The 11499-nt window shown below is 49.2% G+C and overlaps 1 protein-coding gene across 1 annotated transcript in view; it reads right to left on the reverse strand.

Moving 5' to 3' along the window:
* The window catches only part of RGS9 (regulator of G protein signaling 9), a 35240-nt gene that overhangs the window by 12616 nt on the left and 11125 nt on the right, over positions 1 to 11499 (reverse strand). Inside the window, exons 6-11 of the mRNA XM_075719749.1 lie at positions 11072 to 11130; positions 10601 to 10677; positions 8738 to 8819; positions 8269 to 8331; positions 1953 to 1982; positions 1215 to 1276 (exon numbers count right to left, since the gene is read on the reverse strand). Of these exons, the coding sequence (XP_075575864.1) occupies positions 1215 to 1276; positions 1953 to 1982; positions 8269 to 8331; positions 8738 to 8819; positions 10601 to 10677; positions 11072 to 11130 (373 nt within the window). The remainder of the gene's footprint in view (positions 1 to 1214; positions 1277 to 1952; positions 1983 to 8268; positions 8332 to 8737; positions 8820 to 10600; positions 10678 to 11071; positions 11131 to 11499) is intronic.

An 11499-nucleotide genomic window follows, 5' to 3' on the forward strand; every position in this document is an offset into this window, starting at 1 on the left:
CATTGCCAAACAGTTAAGCGCCACAAAATTCCTGGAAGGTAGTCAGGTGCTCGTAGCTCCAGCTCACAGTTTGGAAAATTGAGGCAGGAGAGTTTTAAGTGACCTGGGAGTCAGCGACAGATGAAATGAGCAGAACTGCTGGTGCCTTGCAAGTTGTGGTTCTCAGAAGACAGCACTGCTTCCCAGACTCTTCCTCCCATTTCACTCATCCATGACTGCCTTCTCCCAGGGAACAGGCCTGAGCACCTTGTTTATCTCAGATTTGATATGAATCGCTGGGTGGCAATGACTATGTAAAACAGACCAGTGGTGTGGACTGCACCTCTAGGCAACTGGCCAGCACATAAGATTCCAGGTAAGAAATGCCTGTGGCAAATGCACTAATGGCTGATGCTAGGACTGGGAGCTTTGCTCTTAATTGGCTTCATCAAGAATCTGATCAGGAAACACTCCCACTGAGAAGAGGAATTGCTAATTAATTGCTTGGACGTTCATGGAAAGGCATGTGTTCCTTCATGATACAGAATAACCAGAAGCTTCCCCAGCTCTGCTGCCTTCTCGTGAGCATCACCATACAAGCAAGAACACTCACCGGGGCTGAATCCAGGCCAGCAGGCTGGGGACCGGGGACAGGAGGGTCAGTCTGTCTCCGCTGCTTACTCATCCCGCACAGGAACAGGCACAGGACGGACACACTGCTGCATCCTCGCAAGGCAGCCTCCACACAGCCGCTTGTCCAGATTGCAGAGCTGTGCTGGGTTCCAAGCGCCACAGCCCAGTCCTGCCCAGTCTGAACATCTCTTGATTTCAGAGGGAATCTCAACCGAGAGGCTGGCGCTGCTCTACAGACATCCACAGTGAAGCTCCGCTTAGCTCTGAGGGAGACTCTTCATCATGACTGGGACACTGAGCCCTCCTCTGCCGTACGCCTCCTGGCCCAGGCAACACACGGCCCAGGCAACACACGGCCCAGGCAACACACGGCCCAGGCAACACACGGCCCAGGCAACACACGGCCCAGGCAACACACGGCCCAGGCAACACACGGCCCAGGCAACACACGGCCCAGGCAACACAAACAACACTGCGTGTGGCCACCACATCGATTCCCCTGACTGAGTCACCAGCTGCCAGAGCAGATAGCTTAATCATCTCATTAGGAGACGAGTGCTGAAGACTAATTAATGTGTGGACAGAAGGAAATCAGGACTTACCCTCCAAGAGAGACAGAAGATTTCACTCTGGACTTCATGATGGCCTGCTGATAGTACATGATCTGAGAGGGATCAGACACATCCATGGTTAGGAGCATGGAGATGTGAAGACAAGGCCGTCTCTCTCTGAACCTCAAACATGCCCTCTCCCAGGTAGTGAGGCTAACTACAACAGAAACTGCTTCTTCCCTAATTATTGGATGTCCAAGGAATCAGAGAATCCCTAAACTGTCTTAGTAAAATGGCTGTTTTCACTGAGCTTATTGCAAATGTCAGAAGAGCATTTTGCAATGTGCAAGTAATTAAAAAGCACTCCCCGCGCTATATAAAAATTGGATAATAGTTACCATTCTAGGCACCTACAAATGCTCTGGATGATTTAGCATGTAATTATCATTGATCCTTGGCTGTCTCTACACTGGCGCCAGTGGATGGATCTCCTATGATTTCCCCACCGCTAGTTTTGATCGATTGGATTTCAGCCCTGGTGTCTGTCCTTGCTTGAGCATTCCCGTCACTGGGAGAGCTGCTGGCTGCCTGCAGTGGGAGGTGCAGAGGCAGGAAATGTCCTGAAAGCACACTGACCAAAAGCTCCATGGGGCAGAGACTCTGCTAGCCAAACCCAGGCGTTTTTAAAACAGCTCATCCCCTGCAACGGGGGCTCTGAGCCCCCACGCAACACTGATGTAAGCAATACATACAGGAGGAACACCTAGAAGCGAGGGAAGGACCATTTACCTCTCTCCTATAAACGTCCATAGTTTTTTTCTGTAAAATAAAGAAACAAAAATCATTAAATTGGAATGGGTGCTTTCACTCACCTTTTTTAAGACATGAAAACACCGTTGCAGGGCTGCCATTGTGCAGCGCTCTTCAATTAATTCTCATTACAATTAAAAATCAAACACAGCAGCTCAGCTAATCAGGGTATCATCAAAGCTAAGAGCATCCACACACCGTAAATCGTTCCATTAGCTGTATTTACTGTTTAGCATTGCTTCTTCCATCACAGGCTGCCTGTATGCCTTCAATTAAGGGGTTATTCTAATGGAGCTAAAATAGATTCGTTTACAAGACACAGATTAGATCATTCAATATTAGCTAAAGGAGACAGGAACCAACATATTGCAAAATATAAACACCACAATTAAAAGCCTCAGAAGCAGTATCTGCTGTGCAAAGGGTGCTTACGTTGTGATTTGAATAACTCAGACTATGTTACATGTCATCCACAAATGAGCAAGCAATTGAAGGCAAGAAATTAACTGCAGGGTGTTTATTCACACAGCTTCCTTTGAAGCACAGTTATTTTGTGTGAAGTAAACTTGAGGAAGGAGAAGGAAAGACAGGCTAAGTCACAGATGCAGCAAGCCTTTAAAGGCTTATGCAGTGTTTCAATTCTTCATCTCCCATTTTAGCCAACAAGATCTGCATCCCAGAATCGTTCTATCAAACTAACCCTGTGGCAGACACGGGGCTGCAGAGTGCCTTGGTGAAGTGCAGTTTGTGAGTGATGATGGATGGCACATGTGGCATCAAATGCCCCAGGCAGCCTGCTTTTCCCATCTTCTCACCAGAGAACCTGCACCCTGAGCTGCCCCTATTTTGGGAAAGGCAAGATGCTCTCCCAGTGCTGCTTTGTGAGGGGACCACCATGGGGACACTGGCACAGGTCTGCTTTTGCATTGTGACCATCATCACTAGTCCTGCTCAGGAGGGGGAAACTGTTCTCTATACGCAAGAAAAATATGCATATTTTGCTGAAACTTGGTTGGGTTTGAGAGGGCACACTCACCATTTCAGCAGCAGGAGCCAGATATATGCAGCAGACCGGCCAACCTGTACAGCACTACCATGAAGCCAGCCCATCTTATCCTAACACAAATCTAGCCTGGCCAGCGTAGTATTAACAAAAATCCTCACTGTGCCATTGCAAGGGGAGGAAGCTTTTTCTGCTGGAAATACCATGACCAGCTCTGAATGACTGCAGCGCACATCATCTCAGCAGGGACAAACAGAAAAGCAAACAGTAGCTGCACCAGCAGCGATGCTCTGCTGGCCACACACGAGGAACTGCGTGCGAAGGGGTGAGGGCTGACACATCACGGGGAGGAAAAAGCTCTTGGACAACAGCATCGTTGGTCACAGGGCTGTACAGCCTCCCTTGCTGATTCAAAGGCTCCTGGGACATCTTATAAATGATGGAGGACACATGGCCTAAGGAACAGCTTTTCACTCTTTCCTGCTCTTAGCTGCACCCCTAATGCCAGGCCAGCTTCCATGTAGACACCATCTCTTCCCCCCATTTCTACAGTGTCACCATTGTTTCAGACAGACTGTAGAAATGGAAGGGAGAAAAAAAAAACCCAAACCCACCACCTGCTTACGCAGAGAAATTCGCTGCATGTGCTGTCCTAGAAGTGTCCTCTTTAGAGAACTTTGTTTCTGTTTCAGGCCAGCTATTTCTTGCACAATAGGAGTTCACTATCTCCTTGGGGAACCTGATACAAACCAGGCCCCATCAGATTTACAAGTGCCAGCTGAATTGTTCCATTTGATGGAACTTAAGGGTGGCTAGGGCATTTACTTTAGGAAAAATCAACACATTAAAATCATTAGATGGTTTTAAAAGGCCCCTCATTTCTTCCTCTGTTTCGTCAAGTGGGTGCCTCGGACAGGCCTGGTGCAGCGGGGCGAGGAGAGAGGAGTGGCTTGAAGGCAGCTCATGCGGTAGTAAAGTAGTATTATCTTCTACAGGGGTCTTAGAGGCAGGCAGCACACCACATACACGAGACAAACAGCTGGTGGGAAAGAGAAAAAGAACACAGTAAGTTAAATGTTATATAAAGCAAGCAAGGCATGAATTAAAACACCATTACAACAGAAAAATTATATGTGGGTGAGTAAAAAATCAAAGCTAATGCCATGTCTGCAAACAAGGAAAGTTTTTTTTTAAAGTGCATCCCATCCTACCCCAAGGATCCCCTCCTGCCACAGCCTGAGCATGTAGGTCAGCCCTCCTGGTCTGGAAAAAGCAGGGGGGCTTTGGTGGGGTGCTCCAGGGTGAGGAGGGGATTTGCCAAAGCTCGCACAGAAAAGGGGGCTATGGCACGAGGGGGCTGAGCATCACTGAGTAGTGGCACACGCTGAACTGGAGAGGAATCAAAGAAGAGCCCAGTGCCGAACACCCTTTTGAAGGCTGCAGGTGCTGGCTGCACTCAGCCCTTTCCAGTTCTCAAATCCACAGTAACTGGGAAGGATCTCAGCTATTTCACCCCAGAGCTGCACGTCATTTCATCTCCCTTTCTCCCACAGTGCTCCCATGACCAGTTTCCAACTTTGCTGGCTGGTACAAGGGACCCTGAATACTCTCCATGTCCTACTGAGCACTGCCAGTTGTTCCCACCATCCTACCCATCCTCACCCCTGCTACTGACAGCAGCAATGCCAAAGTGCCCTGTATCACCCACCCACCCTCCCTCATTTGGAAGGAAATAATATTTGGAACAAAAGAGTCATTTCTTCTAATGAGATTAATTTTGCAATGCCCTTAACGAGTGACTTATCGCAATTACCGCAGATAAGCTCCCCAGCCCTGCAGGCTTCAAATCAAAACAGCAATTAGTGAAAGGCCTCGGTCTGTCTCAGGCAAGTGCTGCATGCTGTTACACACCCTAACCCTCCTCCCCGAGACACGCAGCAGCACTCGGACACCCTGCACGGCCTCCTCACACCCCGCTGCCACCAGCCGAGCGCTCCCCGTGCACGCAGGCAGCGGCTGCAAAGCTCAGCTGGGAGCCAGCCAGGACCTGCTCAAGAGCCCTGCGCCTGGAGCCGATCCACAGCTGAAGCCACGAGCTCCTACAAGAGCTGGGACATCTGCTAATTTCCACCCAACCATCCACATGGACCTCCTCTGCTCTCAGACCTCTTCCTGACCACATTGTGGAGATAATGGTCATTGTGTTTTTGCCTGTCTGGCCACCATTCAGTGTTTACAGAGGCCATAAACAGCTGGACAACGGCTTTTGTGTGTATGCCCAGATGGAGCTTGGAGTGAAGAACAAGCACAGGCCACTGTTATCCAGAGCTCATTTTGGAGCAGGGCACTGCAAATCACACCCGCACTCTGCCCCGAATGCCGCAGTGCTCTCTCCCTCCATGCACACAGCTCGGCAAGGTGCGAGGATGACCACGGGAATCCCACGCAGCGTGCCAGCCACCAAGCATGGCTCGGCCTCCCTCCGCAGCTCACTTCATTGCAAAAAACCTGCAGGCCCTGCCTCTCTGACACTGCTGTGGCAAACAGCACTCCGGCATGCACACAGCTCTGTTTCTGCCCACACAAACACCTCTTCTTGGGTGCAGATGTGGGACTTTCCCTGCGCGCAGCCAGCTGGGAGCCCGGCAAGCCAGAGGCAAATTCTAAGTCTCGCTTAAGATCATCTCAATGTGCACCTCCACTGTGCTGGTGCTTCCAGCCCGACAGCTGGGAATCAAATCTGTAACAGTCCATACGTCCAGTTTCGTTCAAATTGCTGGTTTTCCCCTATCTTGTGTATTGCTTCTGACCCTGTTATTTCGAAAGATGTGATGGATGCAGCAGAAGTTATGCATTTACCAGGCAGCCAAACTGACAGAGACTCATGAAATTAAAGGCCAGCAATGACTACGATGCTCTGTGGCCGATGTGCTGCGTACAACAAGCCAGGGCATTTCATTCTGTAGCCCCTGAATCTAGGGCAGTAATTTCTGGCTCAGCTAAAGCACCTTTCAGAAAGACTCTCTGGTTAAAGAAAAAGGCAAAAGCTGAGTGTGTACCTGCAGGCGAGTCAGCGGGCTCTGGCAGTTGCCTGGTAACTCTCTAAGCAGGCTCCATCCTGAGCCTGAGACCTGGCTAACAAAAAGCTAAAGCATCCCTTAATTAGCTGTTCAATAGATGGCTCCTTCTGCCTTATTCCTCCTGCCCAGCTACAACTCCTAACTCATTACAACCTCGAGGGATGCTCATGGGTCAGTAATAAAAGTCCCTTTTAAAGGAGTGCGATGTTTGGCTGAGCATCCGTTTATCCCCAGAGGACTCTATCAATTAGGGAGGGAGCAGCCCACCAAAGGGTCTGAGGCAAGTGAAAGATGTTCATGCCAATATCAGCTTCAAAGAAGTCATTCTGATGTCAGAAATTAATTATCACCAGGAATATTTTCCTTCTCAGCTTTCAAGATAAAAGAAAACTAATTGGCCAACAAAGCGAAGCTAGATTGAGCGGGAACAGAGACAGAAATCAAATAAATGGGCACTGGATTCAGGCACTCATTTTCTGCTCTCATTGTTTCACTTATGTCAGAGCCAGAGGCTGGGCCCACAGAAAACATCAATAAAACTCCGCATTGCCTTCAGCAGGGGTAAAATACGGCCAACAGAGCACAGTCCAGCTCAGCATTTATGGGCAGAGCTCGGGCCATCCTTTCTGCTCACCAAAGGCTGTTGTTGAGCCACAGGTGTTTGTGAGAGCAGCCTGCAGAAATAAAAAAAAGCTGCTAGTCCAAAGGTGGCTCTATGTGGGCCTTTGGCTGTCTGGTGTATTGCCAATCGCTCTTTCAAAAGCAAAAAGAGAAGCAAGAAGAACCTTCCCTCTTCGGCTCAGCCTCCAAAGAGGAGGCATAGCTCAGAGATCAGCTTAAAGGAGAAAGGCAGCGAAGTCACCCCAAAGCTGGTGTCCTTTGGCTCATGCCCTCCTTGGAGTCTCTGCTGATGGGAGGAATCGACCGCCTCTCTCACGTCCAGGGTGGGAATTGAACGGAGATCCCTCGGCTCACTTCCTCTGTGCTACCGAGCAGCTGGCAGATGGCTACGGGCTTTCAGACTGTTTGCAAACCTAAAGTCTCCTTCCATGTCAGCTGTAAAACTGTGGGTGAGAAGCTGACTTATGCCTCTTTTCCATCCCTCTCCCTTTCCTCCATTTTCTCTTAAAAAAAAGGTGGTGGTGGTGAGAGTAAAAAGGGGGGGGGGGGGGGGGGGGGAGAAAAAAGGGGGGGGGAGAGGGAAAAAAAAGGGGGGGGGGAAGGGGGGGGGGAAGGGGGGGGAAAAGGAGGGGGGGAAAGAGGGGGGGGGGGGGAAGGAAAAAAGGTTTTCAACAGCTGCTACTTAACAGCAAGAAAAAATAAAATACACCCCAACCCTACATTTTGCTCATTTTCAGTCTCTATAGCAACAGAACACAGTTGGCCAAAGCAATTATCCTGCCTCTGGCTGTTGAAATGTTTAAAGGCTGTTACAAAAATGAGAAGTTGTGGGAATACAGTGAATGTGATCGCAGTAACATTTTGCATTTAATTGCTGAAAGACACTTGGACTTCACTTCCAAATGAACACCATTAAGTGCACAAATGCAGAATCGCTTAAAAGCGCTGACAGAGAAAGAGAAGAACGGCTCCAGCTCCTCACCCACTGACTGCATTTGTCTTACAGCAGACTCCGAACCAGCCCCACCGAGGTACAGCCACCCCAGTCGCAGTTCATGAATTCTGTTTCTTTATGGTCTAGCTATACAATATGCATTTTTAGGCAGTATTTTGGGTCTCCTATCCACCACACCAACTTCTTCATCTTCTGGCCACACATTAGCCTTTTGGAGGCATTCTGTCATTTTATCTTAAACCTGGATCTTTCCTCTGATCCTCTATACCCCAAAACCCCCCACAGTCCGTTCACCACTAATAAAAAGGCAGAAACAAGCATCTGGAGGTAGAAGATTCCTTAACTCAGCTTCACCAGCAGAGAAAACATGTCCCATAGCTAAACACTCGCACTAACTGGCGCAGCAAGAAAGCTGACAAAGTATTTTCAAGCCAAAAGATGCTGCCAAAGCCTATTTTGAGGGCCCCACCCCCTGGACAATGAGACGGCTTCAACTTCTGGCCCATTTGGCGGTCACAGCTGAGCTGACTCGCTCAGCCTGCGGTGCCCAAAAAACCACAGTCCCAGGGACATTGTCTGGATCCTCCCAAACAAATTCAGTAGGCATGAAAAGAAAACCTGTCTCACCTGGTTTACCTTATTTTCATTGGGATCCGTTACGCGGTCTAATCCGTACTCTAGGACGTCTAGCATGCCGGGCTGTTATGAACAAGAAACAGCAATAGCTTTGTAACTCATTTGTTTTAAAGTTTGTGGTTCACACAAATGCACGAGGAGACCCCCGAGCCCCGAAGGGCTCCGCTGCCAGCAGCTCCCAGCCAGCAGTGCCCCAGGGGAGGTCTGCCCCCCAAATCTCGCAACGCTCCCCTCCGGGCATGTGTGCTACAGCCAGACCTCCCTCCCTTGCACCTTTGAGAGCAACCAAGGAGAAAAGTCTGGGCTCAGGGCAGGCCTGGGCCACCCCTTCCCCGAGGAGAAGTGACAGGGTGCACAGCCCCGAGGCCGTGCCCATGGCCGTGCCCTGACGTGCGGGTGTTTGTCGCAGGTGGCTGCCGGGAGGGCACCACCGAGGCACTAAAGCCACACGCCGGCATTCCCTACTTACAGGAGTTCGGTTCACAAGCCAGTAGGCTCTCTCCTGGCAGTCCAGAGCGTATCTGTCTGCCTTCTTCCGCTCCTTCCCTGCCCTGCAAAGCCAAGAACAGGATTTAACTCTACCAGGGGAAATCATGAATCTTGCTCTCCTAAAACCAGCAGGATGACAAAGGGGGTACACCTCCAGTCTCCCCTGCCCCGTGGGTCCCAGCCTGACTGTGCGATGCTCTGGTGCAGCCTCCTGACCACATCTTACCCTGGCTAATTCTGGACTGTAGATCATGCTGTTCACATGGCCACACATGACTGTAGCTTTTGAGAAATCACTGTCTCCCTGAGCTCAGCTGGGAGCAGGCACATCCTCTTTTGATTAGACAGACAGCCCTTTGGTAGAGCTTTACAACCCGCTACTTGCGGTCAGTCCCGCTGCCCCATGTTTATCCATCTCCAATGTCCCTGGGCAGTATCTGAGGGCTGCCGTGCAGAGATACATCCTGGACACATCTCGTCCCCATCTCACAGTAAAGGGGGGCATTTCTCACAGAAATGATTTGGAAATGGGGCCAAGCAGTGTTCCCAGGCACTAAAACCCAAATCACCTCTACTATTAAATAGAAGAAGCACCAGCATGGTTTGGGCTTGGACCAACTAATTCTTTCCCAGACAAGCCCTGGGCACAGTTTGGGACTTAGCATGGGCAGGGGAGCATTCCCAAAAGGCTGTTTGCATGTGGCCACCCTGCTGTGGTTAACAGGGTGGATGCGGGCTGTTCTGCACCAGTCTGCCCCAGCATCATCACCAAACAGCCTCAGACATGTTTAATCCACTAGTTCAGACAGAGTCTCGGTATCTAACTTTAAAACTGCATTTGGCATCTCTTAGCCCAAGTCTGACCTCAATTTACAAGAACAACAGTCTTGTGTTTAATGAGACAGTTATCTGATGAGCTGTGTTCTGACAACTTGGCTACCATCCTGGTGAAGACAGAACCGCTGCTGAACAGAAGAGGCAGTGCCTGCCATGCTGGGAGGTAAAGAAAAGTAAAAGCAATCCACAGAAGCAGGAAAGATCCTATCTCCAAAGGAGTAATCCCATCTCACGTTCACTAACTTTCCTGGGAATCTGAAGGATTCAGCTCCTAAAGTCAAGTCATTTTCGCTGGCTGCCTAAGTATGCACTTCCGAGTTTTCTCCAGAAGTCCCCGCTGGGAACATTTACTGCTTCTTGATTCAGGCCATTCAGTTCAGCTGCGAGACTTGTGCAAGCAGGACTTGAACCAGGCCAATAACAGGTCCTAAGTGCAGTGGCCTGATCCACAAATGCTCACGGACAACCCTGAGCTCCAAGAAGTTGTCTCTGATGAGGGCTTACACACTGCAGCATCAGACCTCGGCTTCTTCAGGGAGTCACATCAGGTGCAAAATCTAAACCTCCCCTTGCACACTTACGCATGTGCAAAAACTGTTTGCAAAGAGGCATGCGTATGTGTCGGCAGGAAAGGCACCCACCCCCGCCTGCGCTCTCACAAACCACACCAATTCCACGTCTTTGGGGACAAATGCCAGGCAGGGAGAGAAACGCAGGTGCAGTGGGCGAGGGTGAGGCTTTGCAAGCGGGCGTCCACTCATTTAAAAACGTCTGAAATCCTTCACTCATGAAGTGCAAAGTGAACAAAGTTTACTTGTTAAATGGAGGAACTCCAAGCTGATACGAAAGGCAGGTTTGTTTCACAATCTTGAGGGGCACTTCCAAGTTATTTCAAAGCTGCAGTTTATGTTTTTAAACTGTAATTGAACTGTGTACCAAGACGGTGAAGCTCTGCCTCCTCACACCCTCCCCGATGATGCAAATAAGGGAACGCGAGTCAACTCACTTATACTGCTCTTTGGCCTGCATAATAACAAAATCCCACTTGTAGTTTATTTTTTGATTGAGCATGTTGTAATGTTCCTGGAATAAAAATAAAAAAGCAGTTAGTGTGAAAATTCTGGACAAGGCGCTCCCATACTAGGGTTTTCTTGACTCTCCATAGCTCAACTAGGGCAGACTGGCAAACAAGCCAAGAAATCTGGATTGTTCTGAACATAATTACATGAATGGCAACAGTTCAAAAATACCACTGCAAGGAGAGCAATTATCCCTGCTAAAATTATCATTGACTTCAGAGTATTTCCCCATACTGGCCACTTTTTCACTTCCAAAATTTTGGCTTTTAACACTGCTGGAGTAACACCTCATGCAATTGAAGAGGTGATTTTTTGCCACGCTCCATTCATTAACAACAGAGGGCTAAAGCTATAGCAAACAAGGCGCCTGCAGTGGAACAAGTACAATATTGCCTTACCTTTTCATATTCTTCTAAAATCCCTTTCCTCTTAATGTTCTTCTTTGCTAGGTAAATTGCTGCGGAGGGAGAAAGAAATAAGCAGTCAGTTATACTTAGACCAACAAATCCAAGAAGAATTAAAAATTTACCCACATGACAAACACGGGAAACTTTGTCTGCTACAATATCTTCCCAGGCACGAGCTCCAAGTTCACAAAAGCTCACTGAAGAAGAATGCACTTGGTGCATCCACTTTGTCGCTGATGCTTCACAAACCAGTGCCCAGGCTGGGAGCAGCCACGCAGCACATGCCCTCTGCCAGCAGCCGCTCCTCCTTTGGGAACTCAGCCAGGGTTTCACCGGTCAAAGGGTACTGGACCAAATCTTTAAGGTGTTGAGGTTCTTCAGAGTCTGACCTCCAAGTTTTCCAAATACAGGCCAATGTT

Source organism: Pelecanus crispus, chromosome 12 (genome assembly GCF_030463565.1).
Source record: "Pelecanus crispus isolate bPelCri1 chromosome 12, bPelCri1.pri, whole genome shotgun sequence".
NCBI lineage: Eukaryota > Metazoa > Chordata > Aves > Pelecaniformes > Pelecanidae > Pelecanus > Pelecanus crispus.